The sequence below is a fragment of the Symphalangus syndactylus genome, chromosome 1 (assembly GCF_028878055.3).
Source record: "Symphalangus syndactylus isolate Jambi chromosome 1, NHGRI_mSymSyn1-v2.1_pri, whole genome shotgun sequence".
NCBI lineage: Eukaryota > Metazoa > Chordata > Mammalia > Primates > Hylobatidae > Symphalangus > Symphalangus syndactylus.
The window spans coordinates 149,579,980-149,597,022 of NC_072423.2; the positions used below are offsets into that span (position 1 = coordinate 149,579,980).

The following is a 17,043-nucleotide window of genomic DNA, read 5'->3' on the forward strand; positions in this document are numbered from 1 at the left end:
CTGCAAACTCACTAGACTAGCTGTGGTGACTATGTGAAACCCAGCTTCTGATCGCTCCGTGGGGCACTTTCCAGACCCCTCCTGTTCCCATCCTAGCATCTCTGGTCACCTCTGTTTGCTGCTTACTCTAGAATGTGTGTGCAGAGGAAAAGAAATGGCAGCAAATATCAGTCCTACAATGGAGATTCTTATGAGCAGCTCTGATCAAGGAGAGGAGATCCAAACCTCCTCCAGACATCCAGATGGGTTGCCTCCTCCTTCTGGAGGCAGGAGCATGGGCATTAGTCCAGGGTGAGTCCAACCCCAGATGAAGTAGGGGAAACACCTACCTACGCCTTTAAAACAATGGAAATAACTCGTGAGAACTTTTTAAATTCATGAAGCATTTTCTTGTATTTCATCTCATTCGTGTGAGGTTAGTGGAGCAGGTGTTATTTTTCCAATGCCCACATGAAGACCAGGACACAGGCTCAGGGCGGTTGAGTGCCTGCTCCACAGCCACACGGCTGGTTAAATCCAAACTGGGCTCTTTAACTGAGGCCTGATTCATTGAAATTGAATGTCTGTGTCCCCCTATAATTTACATATTGAATTCTGAATTCACATGCAGCCTTTGGGAGGTGATGAGGACATGAGGGTGGAGCCCTCACAAATGGGATTAGTGCCCTTACAAAAGGGACCCCAATGTGCTCTTGCCCTCTTTCTGCCAGTTGAGGGCACAGCCAGAAGTCAGCAGTGTGCAGCCACCCAAACATGCCAGCAGCTGACCTCAGACTTCTAGCTTCAGAGCTGGAAGAAGTAAATTTCCATGGCTCATAAGCTGCCCAGCCTCTGGCACTTCATTACAGCAGCCCATACTGATGGACCCACCCAGAATCCTTCATAGAGTAGAGGACTGGACTGAGGACTGCACCAGCCCATTTCTACAGCAGTCTTTCAGCTTCAAAGTTCTGGGACACCATTGCCACAGGCTGGACTGCCCCTGTGGCTCATCCTAGGGACCTTAGCATCTTGGAAAAAGACTATCAGAGAGGGCAAAACTTCTGGGTGCTCACTGGTATTGAGTGCTTCTCTGTGCCTGGCCACTGCGTTGTGCACTGTGCAACTAACTGAATGCTCATGACCATTCTAGGCCATGGTAGGGAGGTAGGAGGTATTATTCTCTGTAGAAGAGAAGACTAAGGTTCATAGAGGTTCCATGAAATTCAAAGGACAATATAGGAGTATGCCAGGAGTAAGTAGGAAGCCAGATGGGTAGTGTTCAGAGAACATCCCTGAACATGCCACATGCACAAGGTGTGTTAACACACCTGTGAGGTCCTGGGTCCTTGGATCAGGACCTCCTAGGCTGGGATGTTGCCATTCTCAGCCAGGCCTGAGGCTCCCAGCCCAGGGAGACATGCCCAGCTCATCCAGATTGGCTGCGGATGCCTGGTGTTTACACCATCTTCACTGAGGTGACAGCCCCGAGCTTCCAACACAGCCCCTCCCAGCAGCCGGGAGAGTGGACATACTGGACCAGCTGCTGGCCCCGGGCTGACCCCCCGACCCCAAAGCTGTCCCAGGAAGACAGTTATGCGGTGGGCCCAGACCACCAACGATGCAGCCAGACAAGGCGGAGTTGAAGCAAATGGGGAGCCAGAGGGAAGCACCCTTCAGGCTTGGTCCATTCTTGGCTCCACATGGGTGTGTAGTGAATGCCCACTGCTTGAGTGGACGGCAACCAAAACGCTGGCCAACCTCGACTGAACACTTCACAAACACCATCTCGAGTGTCCTCGCCACAGCCCAGCGGGGTGGGCCTGTTACTATCCAGATTGTGCAGCTGTGGAAACTGAGGCACAGCAGAGCGGGTCAGCCACATGCCTGAGGTTACTACGCCCTGGGGAGGGGCAGAGCCAGGACCTGCATCCAGGCGTGGCCACGTCCAGGGGCCCCTGGAGCCCTGCCTCACTCCGCAGCCCGGGACGGGAGCCCACTGAAATTCCCACTGGAGCCTTTCCAGCCACATCTGCGGTGGGAATGCCGGTGTGACACAGGGACTCAGAACACCGAGGGGGAAGAGGGTGGAGTGTTTCATGGTCAGTGGGTAGAGGGCCCACCACCCATCCCACCCCAGCCCCGCCCCCCTTACGTGGCTTCCTTGACAGAACGCAGCTGTCGCCTGAGGGCTTGTCCAGCCACGTGGGAGGGAACTTGGCCTTCCTAGGGTAGGGTGGCGGTGGTTGTAGTAATTCCTGAGTTCCCGCCCTTGTCCCAGGAAGGCTGGGCACAATTGCAATTCAGCTCAAGAAACAAAGCATAGCATCCTTATCTGCACAGAGGTCATTTCCATCAGCCCCCTGCCTCCATCCACAGGCCCGGCCTTTCTGATGAAGCCCTGTCTCATACTGCAAGAAAAGGGCATGTCATGCATTTCGTGGGCTTTCCCCCCCAAAACACTGTTAGGGTGAACTGTATGAAATTGCTAATACTCAATGATTTTTGATCTACAAAATTGCAGTTTTATATGGTCCAACTTAATACTTGAGAGGTCCACATTGGCCCACAGAATTTGCTGGGAAGCCCCAGTTAGAACCCTTAAATCCTACAGTATGCCAAGTCCTTTCTCACGTGGCTGACTCTGTCCCTGCAAAGTGCTCTCCAGGGCCAGCTGTGCTGGGAGCAGCTGGGCCCACCCTGTCGGCAAACCTTGCCACCTGGGGAACGCAGGAAGGACGCTGGACTGGAAGTCAAAAGCCTTGTGACCTGGGGCAATTCACACAACCTCCCTGAGCCTTGGTTTCCTCATCCGTACCTTCCCACAGCGTTATGATGCCATCCAGTGAAAGGATCTAAATGAAGTGTCTCCCTCCAGGCCTGCGCTCAGTGCCGGGTAAGTCTGTGGGGAGTGAGTCGGAATCACCAAGAACCACGTTCAGCTCAGAAAGTCTCCGTGAAGATTTGCATGGCCAGAACAGAACACTTCGGAATCAGCCACCCCTACCCCAGCTCCACTGCTGGGCCCTAGAGATGCCTAGGCCACTGCCAGACACTGTGGCGGCCACGTTGACCTCTCTCCTTCTGGCGCTCGGCCTGCTCCATCTCTTCCGCCCGTCTGCCTGGCTATTATTTTACCAGAGGCCCCACACGCTTGTTCAGGCTTGCTGGGTTGAGGGTGCTCTGGACTTGGAAGATTGCTGCCCTCAACTCTAGTCCTATTCCTCTGGGACAGACCCCCACAGCCCACCCAGCCCTCTGAAACCCCACTTCTTATAACACACCCACACTTCCACATCACTTCCCAAAACCCCCACCCTCATGGTACTATAGCTACCCGCCTTCATGACACCCCACTCCCCATGACCCACCCACCCCAGGACACACTCACTCCTGGGGAACACACCCATCCATCTTTGCGTCTTTCCTGGCCTCCAGGAGAGAGGGGTCCCACCGCTTTTGCCTGCCCTGGTTTCAAACGATCCAGGTGGAATGGAGCAGCGTCTCCACTGGCCTCTGGGAGAACCAACAAAGTGGTGAAGTTCCCCCAAATCAGTTCCTCTAAGTCTTGATCATTGTCTCCAAAAGTTAGGGGACATTGGATGAGAGCTTTCTAAGTGCCAGGTCCTGCCCTAGGTATTCACCATAAACCTAGGAGATAAAACTGTTAAAATTTTCATAAAAGAAACCCGAGGCACCGAGAATTTCAGTAACTTGCCAGAAGTCACAGAGGTTGAGCCCAGGCACAGACCACTCTGCACACCTCCAGCTCTGAGGGTCTAAGGGTTCTTTCTGTGTCGAGGCCTGGAACAGCTTCCTGCACTCATTAATGGCATCAGAGCCTGGAGGGAGCTAGGAACAGATGCTCAGACTCTGAAAACCGAGGAGACTTCTCCAAAATCGGAGATTCCTGCTGTCTAAGTTTAGTAAGGGATTTTATCCAGAATTCTCCAAAGCTCCCAAAATCTCAGACTTCAGGTGAGCCTGGACTCACAGACCAGACTCTTGCAAAGGTGAAGATTTGGAAAGTAAGGCTGTCCTGCTACTTTCAGGGGTACGAAGGAGCTCAAGAGAGATTAACAGAGTATTGTCAGGGAATTGCTTTAAAAGCGATTAGTGGAAAGCACATCCAGTAGATTTCTGGAGGTTCTTGGAAGCCTTTACAAGGTTTTTCTTCCCTACTCAGGTGAAATATATTTCTCCATTTGCATTGGTTTGGCGAATCCTATTTCCTCAAAGAGTGTGCCACAGAAACTCCACCTTGCTTTTTCAGAGTTACAGACAAAGTTGGAAGAGACCTAACAGGGCTTCTAACCTTTCCTGTTAACGATGAGGAAGCCAGGGTCCAGAGGTTGACCCTGATGCTGATGACGACAGTACCTCGTTCCTAACACTGGGGCCGGCTGGGTTCGAGGTGCTTGGTTTCCATGACAACAGTGCCTGGTTCCTGGCACTGGGGCCATCTGAGTTTGAGGTGCTTGGTTTTCATGTACTTGGCATCTCAGGGCTTGGCATACATTTGACATCTCCTTTCCTCTCATTGGTACTTCTGCTGTACCTGCTTTACAGATGAGAAAAGTGAGGCTGGGAAACCGCACAGCTGAGCTCCAGAGGCTATGGGCGCTGCCAGGGCTCTGACCATAAAGGGCTCTTTCCACCTGACCCACTGCCGGAAAAGCCGGGAAGACTCCCATTCTCTGTTACTGGGCTCACGTTAGTGATGCCTTTGCAAGCACCACTTCTCACCACCCGCAATGGAGAGGGTCCCTCGCTCACTGCCAAGCATAAGGGGGCAGAGTGTGTCACCACTTATCACGAGGGACACTGTGGGAGAGCCAGGGTGGCACTAACTAAGTTCACTGGGAGCTGTGCTTTCCGGGCAGAAGACTCTGCAGTGACCTGTTCCTGTGTTTGTAGTCACAGCACAAACCTGGGTTCTGGTGACCTGGTCCTGGTTCTGCTGTGTATTTTCTGGTGACCTGGGTCACTTACTATCTCTGAGTGTTTCCCCATCTCTGAAGTTATTTAGGATTGTGTAAATATGACGAGGAGCTGGGGACGGTGGCTCACGCCTGTAATCCCAGCACTTTGGGAGGCCGAGGTGGGCGGATCACCTGAGGTCAGGAGTTCAAGACCATCCTGGCCAACATGGTGAAACCCTGTCTCTACTAAAAGTACAAAAATTAGCTGGGTGTGGTGGTGAGCGCCTGTAATCCCAGCTATTCAGGAGGCTGAGGCAGGAGAATCACTTGAACCCAGGAGGTGGAGGTTACGGTGAGCTAAGATTGTGCCATGTGCTCCAGCTTGGGCAACAAGACCAAAACCCTGTCTCAAAAAAAAACAAAGATGAAAAGGAACAAAAAGCACATCCCTTGCCAGGCACAGTGGTTGGCCGTAGTAGGCAGCCATCAATGCCAGGCGCCGTGACTGTTATTGTAGGAAGTGAGGGTGTCTGAAGAATGCTCTCCTTGGGATGTCATAGCCATGGAGTTGTCCCTAGTGGCCAGAAGTCTCCTCCCCCAAACTAGGACGCTGGCCTGGGTGGAGGGGAGGGGTCAGTCCTCTCGGCTGGTGGGCGCACGGCCTGGACTCCCCAGCAGCCTCTCTGGTGCAGGGACAGGGACGATAAGCGGTGATGGACTGTTCTGAGGCCTCCGCAGCGGGCACAGGGAAAACAGTGTGGTGTGGGGTGGCCTCCCCACTGATAACCTGGGGGAGGGCGCTATCGGGAGAGGAAGTGGGCAGGGACGGGCCGGAGGGGGCCGCTAGAGCTCCAGGGCGGGACCCAACCCCGGGGTCGCGTCATCCATTCTCTGCCACCAGGCACAATTGCACCGGACCATCCATCACTGCCTGCCGGCCTGGCTTTTTTCTTCTCCGAATGCATTAATGCACTCTCGCTACAGAAGACTCAAGCAATGCGGGTAAAATGCCAGCAGCGCCCTTCCTTATCCCTCTGTGCTGACAGCCCCAGCTACTCTCTCCTCGGAGGTCACGGGGCTCTCTTCGGTTGGTATCACTGGGATCCCTTTGCTGCACATTTACACAAATACGCATGTATGTGATGAACATAAAATTGTGTGTGTGTGTGTGTGTGTGTGTACATCATGCTTTATGTGTTTTTCTGCACCCTTTCCCCTCAATTGATAGTCTTGGCCATGTGTCAAAATCAGAAGCTATGGACGTGCCCATTCATTTTTTTGAGTTCTTTTTTTTTTTTTTTTTTTTTAAATATTTTCTCTAGAGACAGGGTCTTGCTGTGTTTTCCAGGGCTGGCCTCAAACTCCTGGCTTCAAGAGACCCTCCCACCTTGGCCTCTCAAAGTGCTGGGATTATAGGCATGAGCCACCATCCCTGGCCTGCCCATTCATTTTAACGGCAGAATAGTAGTTTATAAAACAATTATGCCCTTCTAGCTGGCCCTTTGGACAATTAAAAAAGGAAAAAAAATTGTGCCCCATTTCTTTCAGCTACCCTCTTGTTGTACCATTAAGTCGTTCCTGTTGTAATTACAAACAAGTTGCAGTAAAGAATATCGTATGTTTATCTTTGGGAATAAGGGCATATCTTACCATAGGTCAGTTTTCTAGAAATGCAGTAGCTTCATCAGTGTGTGTATGCGTCAATATTTTGGAAGCCAAAAATGCTTCCCGAAAAGGCTTTATCGAATTACAGTGCCATTAACCTTTATGAGAGCAACAGTTTTCCATATCTTTAGCAATATTATTGGATATTAGCAGTATTGCCATTTTGCCACCTGATGGTAAAGGTATCCGGCACTTCTATTTCAATTGCATTTTTCCATGGACTGGTGTGGCTGGGCACTGTTTGCTTTATTTATTAGCTGTTCTAATTCTCTTTCTGTGCAGTGCCCATTCTTATCATTGGTTCATTTGTCTTTGGGTTGTTTAGGAACAGGAAGAACTTCTTCAGTTTTCTTTGCAGGAATCCTTTGTTATACAGGCACTGCAAATATTATCTTCCTGCCCGACACTTGCTTTAACTTTGTTCACAGCGTCCTTCATCAGGTTTCCCTCTGCAGGATTAGCAACCATGCTATCCTCTGTTTCTAAGGGTTTAATCCACATTTTTTTTTTTTTTCCCTGACATCCAGTAAAAACCCTAACAACTTCCTTCTGTTGTATACCTAACTGTGCCAGGCATTCTGCTGAGCACTGGACAGGCACCGTCTCGTCCACTCTGGGCAAGGCTGCTGCTTAGCAAATGTGCTTGACAAGTGAGGAAACAGGCTTAGGGAGGTGACTGCTTGCAGAAGGCCATGCGGCTGGGCAGGACTTCAGCCCACACCAATCTGGCCCCAGAGCCTGGACCACTGTGCTTCTCTTCCTGTCAATCTCAGCTGGCTTTTCTTCCAGCTCACATCAAACTTGCCTGAGCCCTGACTGAGTGTATAGTTTTGGATTAAGATGTTACCAGGTATGGGATATGGACAAAGAATAAGAGAGTGATTTGGCCCCATTCCTTTGTGTATTTGATCAATATCCTTTGAGAACACTTTCTTAATCCCAGGGGTGATGTGTGGGTGGAGCTGGGCCAAGTGTTCAATGCTTGGGGCTAGAAATGAGTAAGCTGAGGCCATCAGCCATTACATGGGAGCCTTGGAGATAAGCAAGAAACAACACAACCTAGGAATGATGCTAATGATGAAATGCGTGCACAATTCCACAACTGTTTCCTTCCTAGACACCCTGGTTTGGTTACTTACACTTGTAGGCATACCCACTACAGGCACAGGTACACGTGTGCATGCACACACCCCACCCTGCTCCAGCCTCCAAGGCGCCGGGCATGTACTGTATCTGCTCTTTGGAGAGCCGAGGGCATGTAGCCCAGCCCTGCCTGTGCAAGACCAGGTCCTATTGGTCATGGGGAAAGGCCACTCGGTCCAGAGCAGTGAGCAGGAGGCTAATTTTAACCAAGAGCAGAGGAGTGACCTTGGCACAGAAAAGAAGGCACCAACAGAGATGCCCCTAGATGGACCCCTGGCCCTTCCAGAGATGTCAGGCTGAGACTGCAGTGTTCTCCTTGCCCTCCTGCCTGTCCTTCCTCCCAGGCAAGGCTGTCAGCTCTGGGCAGCAGTCCCTCTTCACCTCATCAGTCCTCAGTAATCAGCCTTCAAACCCCTTGGGGCTGGCTCCCATCAGCTCCTGTCAGCCTCTGCAGCCCACAGGGGCCTGGTGGCCCAGGGGCCAAGCTGCTGATTGGAAATGGAGGAGGATGGGACCAGGCTGGGAAGGGAGACCAGAGGACTGGCAGGCCAGGCTCCTAGGTAACCCCAGGGAAGGTGCTGTCTGGCCTGGGTCTCTGTTGTCAAGGGTGTATGGGGAAAGGGAGTGTGCGTATATTGATATCCTGCTGTGTGCACCCCATTGTGGCCAAAGCTTTGTGTACATTATCTTAGTTCATCCCCAGCTTCCCTTTGAGACAGGTATGCTTATGCCATTAAAAGTAATGAAACTGAGGCTCAGAGAGGTTACAAAATTTGCCAAGAATCCCGTAACTGATAGCAGGCAGAGCCAAGAGGTGAAGTAAGCCCTACCTGACTCCTCCAAAGCCTGCTCTTCTACTACACAACCTGCAACTGGCAAGGGGGCCAGGCCAGAGGGGTGTGGGCGCGGCACAAACCTGGCGACGCGTGGGGCCAGCTCCAGCTCTGGCTCTTGCTGGCTGTGTGACCTGCAGCCTCAGAGCCTTGTTCCCCGCCCTTCCCAAGAAGCTCTGGCCGGAGGCGGCTCTGCTGAGGCCCGGGAGGAGGCCAGGCTGACCTGGGCTTGTGTCCCAGCTGCGTGGGCTTGGCAGATGGCCTCAATTTTTGGATCCTCCATTTTTTCATCTATAAAATGGGACCAGTAACGATCTACTCCTAAGGGCGGTTGTGCTGGCTCAATGGGACCACGCACCTGCCGCGTGAGCATAGTCCCCAGCACATCACACAGCTCGATGGCGTGACTGGCAGGGGAAATGACATCAGCATCTGTGTCTGTGAGCATGGGGAGGCCTTTGCTTCCATCAACCAGGGTGCACGACAGAGCTTCCTGGGAGTGGGGTCTGCTATCTCCGCAGGGTCAAGGGAAAGCCTGAGAGGCCACAAAGTCCCTACGGTGCCAGGTGGAAATTTTCTGTGTGCACCCACAAATTTTAACATCTCCCCATGATCTCCTGAATACGCGCCCAGGGCTATTTTTTGGTCTCCGGCTGATGTCAGGTGGAGCTGCCTCTCTCTGAATCATCAGTAGAGCGCCTGGCCTCCTGCACGGGGACTGGCCACTTCACTCCTACAGGGGCTGCCATACTGAGATGAGAATGTGGATCCATTAAGCCTGGTGGCCCCATCCACACCAGATGTTTCTCTTCCTGGAATCTTTTCCACCAGCCTTTCACAAACCTTCCTGTCATCCTCTCAGCAGTTTGCTTAACCTTATTAAAAGGACTGCCCCTGAGGGCCACTGGACGGCCCTGTGGGTTATGTCTGCCCTGCTCCTCAAGTGCTCAAGAGCACGTTTAATCTCACTGCCCTTTGGGGCCCCTCAAGTGCTGGCCATGGAGCTGAGCTCAGGATTCAAGGTCTGCCCCATCATTTCCAGGAATGTGATGTGGGCAACAGGCTCAGCCTCTCTGCCTTTCTTCTGTCCAGACTGAACCGAATGAAGATGCTGCACCTTCAAGAGGCTGCTGTGAGGAGCCCCCGTGGCAAGGCACGGAGAACCCCTCTGTAAAATGTGGAGGGCGGTGACTACGCCATTCTAGAAGAAAGGCTGGGAGCAGTGGGTCCCTGCTCTGCCATTTATCAGCTGTGTGGCCTTGGGCCAGTTACTTACCCTCTCTGGGCCCTAGCTTCCTCATCTGTAAAATGAGGATCAGAAGGCTGCCTCTTGGGATTGCTCAAGTCATCAGCACTTTACACTCAATACACGGTGACTGAGTATGAAGGTCTCTTTAGCTGTCTAAAGATTCTAAGCATGGTGTGAAGTTTCAACCTTTAAATCGGGTGACTCTGCAACCCCAGCGATGTTGTGCGGAGTGCCCACAGCCCAGTTCAGGGGCCCGGTGCTTCTGCTTTCCCTGATCTGCCCATGGGTTGTGGTGGCGCTGCCTTCTGCTCTCTGTCCTTGTCACCTGAGATACTGAGTGCCTGGAGCTAGGCATGGTTCTTGCCTGCTTTGCCCGAGATGCTGTATGTCCAGCCAGTCTTTGTGAACATTTTGGGGTGGGGGTCTGAGCACGTGCCCACCAGGATGCAGACCTGTCTGGAGATGTCTGGATTTTGGGGGTGGGGGTTCTGAGCATGTGCCCACTGGGATGCAGACCCGCCTGGAGATGTCTGGTGAGGATATCGACCAAGTTCCCCATGACCCTGAGGCAGCACAGGGCAGAGCTGGCCAGGGGGAGAAAGAAAAAGAAAAAGGTTCTTTCCCAAGAACAGAGCCAGGGGCTCTTCCAGAGGGAAGGACTCCTGCCCCCAGCGTGAGTGGGCTCCTCCCAGCCAGGCCCTGAAGCGAACATCCCTGAACTCCCAAAACGCGTGAGGGCATTTCAAAGAGGGCTGACGTCCCATGGGGACACAAGTTAAAAACATGCGGTTATTGCTCTTAAAACAACACCAGGCGCCTCACACCCACTAGGATGGCAACTATTTCAAGCAACAGAGAATAACAAGGCTGGTGAGGAGGCGGAGAAACTGGAAGCTGTGAACAGCTGATGGGAACGCGGAATGGCACAGCCGATGGGAAAAGCAGTGTACGGCTCCTCAAAACATTCAACCTAAAGTTGCCATCTGGTCCAGCAGTTTCACGGAGACATTTGTACACCAGGCTCACAGCACCATTATTCTCAGCAGCCAAAGGTGAAAACGACGCAAGTGTCCATTGACTGACGAATGGATACGCAAAACGTCATGTATCCATAAAGGGGAGTCTTATTCAGCCTCAAAAACGCAGGAAATTCTGACATGTTACAACATAAATGAACCTTGAAGACACTATGCTAAAAGCAACAAGCCAGTCACAAAAGGACAAACACTGCACGATTCTTGAGGCCCCTAGAGAATCAAATTCTTACAGACAGAAAGTAGAGTGGGGGTTGCCAGGCTGGGGGCGGGAAGGAATGGGGAGTTAGCATTTAATGGAGACAGAGTTTCGGTTTGGGAAGATGAGAAGGTCCCGGAGATGACGGTGTGGCAGTTACACAGCAGTGTGAATGTACCACTGCATGGAACACTCAGCAAATGCCTATGCTGGCAAATTTTATGTTATGTGTATGTATTTTACTACCTTTAAAAAAAAAAACAGAAATGACATCATGAGTCCTGGGGAAACTCAAGTCCTGGTTTTTAGTATCTAATGGAATACATGGTGGAAACTTTTATAAAATATTTCATTAAAGGCAGTTTTATCTTTGGAGGAAATCCAGATTTTCATATGTGAATTTGCTTAAGGCTGCTCTACTGGTGTTCCAGCTTAGCTTTGGGTCTTTCTTATCTGTAGATGGGACTTTTATTCATACCAAATATTCTTGATTTTGAAACTAATCAATGAATCACAAGAATACATTGATACCTACCACAGGGCAGGTAGAGTGAAAGACACAAAAGCAGAAATAACACATAGGCTTATGTGTTACGGTTCAAGGGCTGAACTGTGTCTCCCCTTCTCCACATTCCTATGTTGAAGCCCTAACCCAACTGCCTCAGAATGTGATGGTATTTGGAGATAGGCTTTTTAAAAATCGACGAGTAAAGTGAGATCGTATGGGTGGGCCCTAGTCCAATATAACTGGTGTTCTTGAAGAGGCCACGAGGACATACACACAGAGGCACGACCACATGAGGACACAGGGAGGAGGTGGCCATCTATGAGGCCAGGAGAGAGGCCTCAGGAGAAACCGACCCTGCCAGCATCTTGATCTTAGTCTTCCAGCCTCCAGAACTGTAAGGCAATCAACTTTTGTTTAAGTTTTCAGCCCCTCGCCTGTGGTATTTGTTCCAGTAGCCCTAGCAAACGACGTTATACACTATTCCATTTCCAAAATACTCCTTAAATCCTTAAAGCAACCCTGCAAGGGAGGCCTCGCTGCCCTCTGTTTATAGGCAAGGAAATCAGGGTTCAGAAGAATGCAGTCACTCACTCAAAGTCACACAGCTGGAGAGTGCCAGGCTGCCTAGGTCCTTGGCTTCTGACCCTGTGTGCTCTTTTGGAAGTTCTGCCCCAAGGGTGGGAAGAGCGTGAAAGCACAGGAGTCCCCCTTATCCACAGGGAATACATTCCAAGACCCCCAAACTATCTCGATGCTCCAAACTGCAGATAGTACCGAACCTTGTATACACTGTTTTTCCTATACACACATCTCTATGATGCAGTTTAATTCATGGATTAGGCACAGTAAGAGATTAACAACAATAACTAATAATAAAATAGAAAACTATAACAATATACTAGAATAAAAGTTCTGTGGATGTGGCCTCTGTCTCTCTTTCTCAAAATATCTTATTGCATGTAATATTTTGGGACCGCAGTTGACCGCTGGTAACTGAAACCTTAGATAAGGGGCCACCACTGTAGACAAAACAGATCACAGCAGCAAAGAGAGAACAAAGCTCTGAAGGGCAGAGCGAGAAGTCCGAGGCAGGGGAGGTGTGGCAGAGGCCAGGGAAGCCCGGCTAAGGGGGCTTAGCTGGGACCGGGGTCTATGGAGGCCCTTCTTCGGGGATTATTATAGCCCTAATGAGAGCTAACATTTCTGAGCATTTAGCATAAGACAGGCACTCTGGTAAATGCCTCCTGTGTGCTGCTTTGTGTAAACCTCGCAGCAAGCCTACGATGCAGGTGTCAGCATCGTGCCCATTGCACAGATGAGGAAATCGAGGCTCAGAGAAATGAAGCAAAGTCTCCGAGGTCAAACGTCCAGGGAGAGGACTTGTCTGATTTTGAAAGGTCTGTCTGACCCAGAGACCCTCTTGTTGCTCACTTCACAGCAACGCTGAGGGTGTGTCCTGGCTCTGGAATGGAGGAACGGAGGCAAAGGGAAAGGCACCAGCTCCTTCACAGGCAAGGAGAGGTCTGGGGTTCAGACCTGGGCTGACCCCCTCACCAGAGCTCTGGGTGTCGGGACAGCAATCATATGCCCCGGATGCTCAGGCATGGGCCCCCGGGCAATGTCCTCATGTGTGCAGATTTATGGTTGGGAGAAGGCCGACTCCACGCCATGAAATACCCTCCCTCCCACGAGGAAGGCAAAGCCCCAGAGCAGGAAATGATGCTTTTGTCCATTCATGCGCTCTTTGCCTCCTCTCTCCATCGCTCTTCCCCCCTACGCTCTCACATTTCACTTTCTGGCTGGCAGTTGACTGGGCTCCTCATCCTTAATAGACATATTTATGTCCCGAACAAAAACACACCAGGACACGGGTTCAGCTCCGGGAACCACTTGGGCAAGTGCGACCCCTAGTGGAGAAACTCTCCCTCGTCCTTCAAGATCCTCTCCAGCCTCACCTTTCCCAGGAAAACCAAGCCGGAGGAGAGGTGGGTGTTCGCCTTGTCCGAGAACGTGCCTCTGAGAATGTGCTGGTCTTCTGGGTTTCTTTTCTAATTTCCACAGGTTGTCACTTCTATGCCAGAGCTAGAAAAAGCCACAGGCATCTGCTGGTCCTGGAGTTTCAGGACCTGAATATCAGCCTGGCCCCCAGGTACTTGGAGCCAGCTCTGCTGGGATGGAGCACTTCCAACCTCACACAGCCCTGTCCAGGGGTTCCCAATCCGGGATCAACATTAGCACCAGCTGGGGATGTTTAAAGTTTGCTGAGGCCCTGGATAAAGCATGCTCACCTGGAACCCTGGCACTGGCACTTTTTAATGTGCCTCCCCCCACTCCAACACCGTTCTACCCAAGGTGACCCTAGTGAGTAGCCAGAGCTGAGAACTGCTGGTCCAAGCCAGAAATGCTTGCACAGGAATCACTCAGGGTGCTTATAAAAGAGGACGTTTCCAGATCCAGACTTCAACCCACTGAATCAGAATCTCTGTGGGAGAGGGAGAGGCTTCCAGCCTGCATTTTATTTTATTATTTATTATTATTTTTGTTTTTTGAGACTGAGTTTCATGCTTGTCGCCCAGGCTGGAGTGCAATGGCACGATCTTAGCTCACTGCAACCTCCGCCTCCCAGGTTCAAGCGATTCTCCTGCCTCAGCCTCCTGAGTAGCTGGGATTACAGGCACGTGCCACCACGCCCAGCTAATTTTTGTATTTTTAGTAGAGACAGGTTTCACCATGTTGGCCAGGATGGTCTCAAACTGCTGACCTCAGGTGATCCACCCGCCTTGGCCTCCGAAAGTGCTGGGATTACAGGCATGAACCACCGTACCCAGCCTGCATTTTAAAACAAAAACCTGAGGTGATGTTGGCAAAGCACTGGGTGACTCTTTCATCTTTAGGGGATGACAGTGGGGTCCAGGGAGGTGAGGAGACAGTCCCAAGCCTTGTAGATCGAGGACAGCTCCCGAGTCATGGCAGCCACTTCAGAGGGGCTGTAGGGGCCGGGGAGGTGGTGCCCTGGCCTATGGTCCCTGCTCATAAGGTGAAGGAGGGACTCATTCCTCATCCTGTGATCTTAGCTCCCTCCTCAGCCCCACCCCACAGGAGCCCCAGCAGCTCACCTTGGCCCTCCCGTTCATGAGTCCCAGTGGCCCCCACTGGCAGGAGCCTCCACTGACCCTGTTGTCCCACGCTCCTGTTTACCCTCCACCAGCCACGCTCCCTGGCACCAGGTTCTTGGCCAGGCAGTTTCCTCCTCCTTCCAGCACCCTGGTGTGACCAGGTCCTGGGGGAGGTCAGAGGGCCCACAATTTCTGGAGCCCCCATTGTCTGGGACAGAGATCCACCTCTAGGCTCCTCCACCTCCAGCATCCTGGAGCAGCTGGGGGACACCTGTCCCTCTGGGCTCCTCAGTGAGGCCCCAGGCCTGCCCCCGCCTGCCCTTGCAGACCTCCTCCCTAAAGTGCTGTGCTCCTATCCACTGCTTGCCCATGGCCAGTGGGGGCTGTGAGGGCCAAGAACTGGCTGAGAGGAGCCACCATGGAGTCTGTCTATTTCATCATCTGCAGAAACAGCTGCATGGTACTAATGGTGATGAACCCACCCCAGGCTGCTGGAGAATCCACACTGTAGGTGATCACGCTACGTGAACTGCATCCTTCCTGGCTGGTGGCTGTCACCCAGCATCCCTGCAGCAACTGCCCCCTTTCCGGGGGTTCTCCCACCAAGTCCCCACTCTCATCCTCTGCTGCCCAGACCTGCAGCTTCCCCCACCTACAGCCCCGTTCTGCCACTTAAGAGGTGTGTGTGTGAGCACTTTGTGCCTCGGTTTCCACCTCTGTACTCTGGGTGGCTATAGTCCTACCTCGGGGTGTTCTCACAGTCAGAGGAGTTAACACTGACAAGCTGGGTGGCAAGGGTTCAAGGGGAAGGAATGGGGTGCACCGGTGGAGCCAGGGGGCTTTCGAGTGGGGGACCCAGAACGGTGGGTACAAGTCTCTGCACTTTGCTCTACACCGACAGCATGTACAACAGGCAGTGAGAACCTGGATGCAAAAGGTGGGCTTCCGTTAATGATATTTTATCAGTATTGGCTCATCAATGATAACAAATGCACCACCATTGCACGATGTTAGTAATAGGGGAAATGGGCGAGATATGGAGACTATCTACATACTTCCCACTTTTTTTTTTCTGTAAACCCAACTGCTAAAAAATAAAAATAAATCGATCTATCAAAAACAAAACAAAAACATGCCAAGCGAAGAGCCTCCATGCAGTGGGAGCCGCCGACGTTCGTCGCTTTTACGCCCCATCGTCACCAGATCCTTGTTTATGCACCTGGCCTGGAGACTCGGAGCCTCGGGAGCTGGGCTCTCGTCCTAGCCGTCCCCAAAGCGCCGGCTCCCAGCGTCAGCCCCTGGCTTTTCCCGGCCCGCAGCTGCCGGCGCGGGCCGGAGCCACGGATTTATGAGGCCACAGCGCCCCCTGCTGGCCCCGCTCAACCGCCGGGAGCCCAGACTACGCGGGACTCCCTGGCTGCGCCACGCCTGCGCCCCGTGCTCGTCCTGCACACGATGTCCAGCTTGTCACAGGTAACGACACGGAAAAGCTCGAACGCTCGTGACTTTATTGCGGAAAAGCCCCGCAGTGCTGGAGCGCAGCCTATGCTGGGACTGCCCCTGCTGGCGTCCGGGGGACCCAGTCTGGCTTCTGCAGCAGAGCAGGGCGGGGTGCCTGCAGGGCGCAGCGGCGGGGACGCGGCCAGCGGCGGCGACTCCTTGGTCAGGGCCCAGCACGGGGGCCTTACTTGATGATAGTCGCTTACTAGTCCTGAACGCCTTATTGGGGCTAACTTAGTACTCCGGGTGACTGTGCGAGGTCACTGTTACAGCCCCTTTACCAATGAAGCGGCACAGAGAGGTCGCGTAACTCTCCCGAGGGTGCACAGTCGGTGAAGGAGTCCGTCCGGGGACCCCCTGCGAAGCTGCCTCTGCCCACTGGTTTTCGGGTCTGAGAAATGGGCACAGCCGACCCCCCCGCCTTCGCGGCCCGTCTGGGCTGGCCCGAAAGTTCGGGGTCGTCCGCGCAGAGGTGGGCACGGGGCGCAGGCGGGCGCGGCTCGCTAGGGCTGCAGCTCGTACTGCCGCTCGGTGGCCGTGTAGAAGTCCTCCAGCACCGACTGCAGGAACTCGAAGGTGGGCCGCTCCTCGGGCCGGCTGCGCCAGCACTCGGCGATGACGCCGCGGTACAGCTCGGGCGGGCAGGTGTCGGGGCGCGGCATGCGGTAGCCGCGCTCCAGGTTGCGGATGACCTCGGGGTTGCTCATCCCTGCGGCAGAGGGGACCGCGAGCGGGGGTGAGGGATGGGGGTCCTCAGTGGGTGGGGGGCCCTGAGCGTCCCGCGGGGCACAGTGGGCCCAGGCAGGGGACAGCAGTGCCCACAGTCCCAAACCACTTCTCCAGCCTGCGTTGCCTGGCCGCCCAGTCTCCAAACAGCCCTTTACTTTTTATTGCC

At 52.9% G+C, this 17,043-nt stretch overlaps 1 protein-coding gene across 12 annotated transcripts in view; it reads right to left on the bottom strand.

Annotated features, from left to right (window-relative positions):
* Window positions 1–16,139: 16,139 nt before the first annotated feature.
* BLK (BLK proto-oncogene, Src family tyrosine kinase) overlaps window positions 16,140–17,043 on the bottom strand; it is a 68,431-nt gene continuing 67,527 nt past the window's right edge. For all 12 annotated transcript variants that reach the window (XM_063613373.1, XM_063613362.1, XM_063613353.1 and 9 more), the window contains one exon: window positions 16,140–16,857. In XM_063613373.1, the coding sequence (XP_063469443.1) occupies window positions 16,652–16,857 (206 nt within the window). In that variant the 3' untranslated portion in view covers window positions 16,140–16,651. The remainder of the gene's footprint in view (window positions 16,858–17,043) is intronic.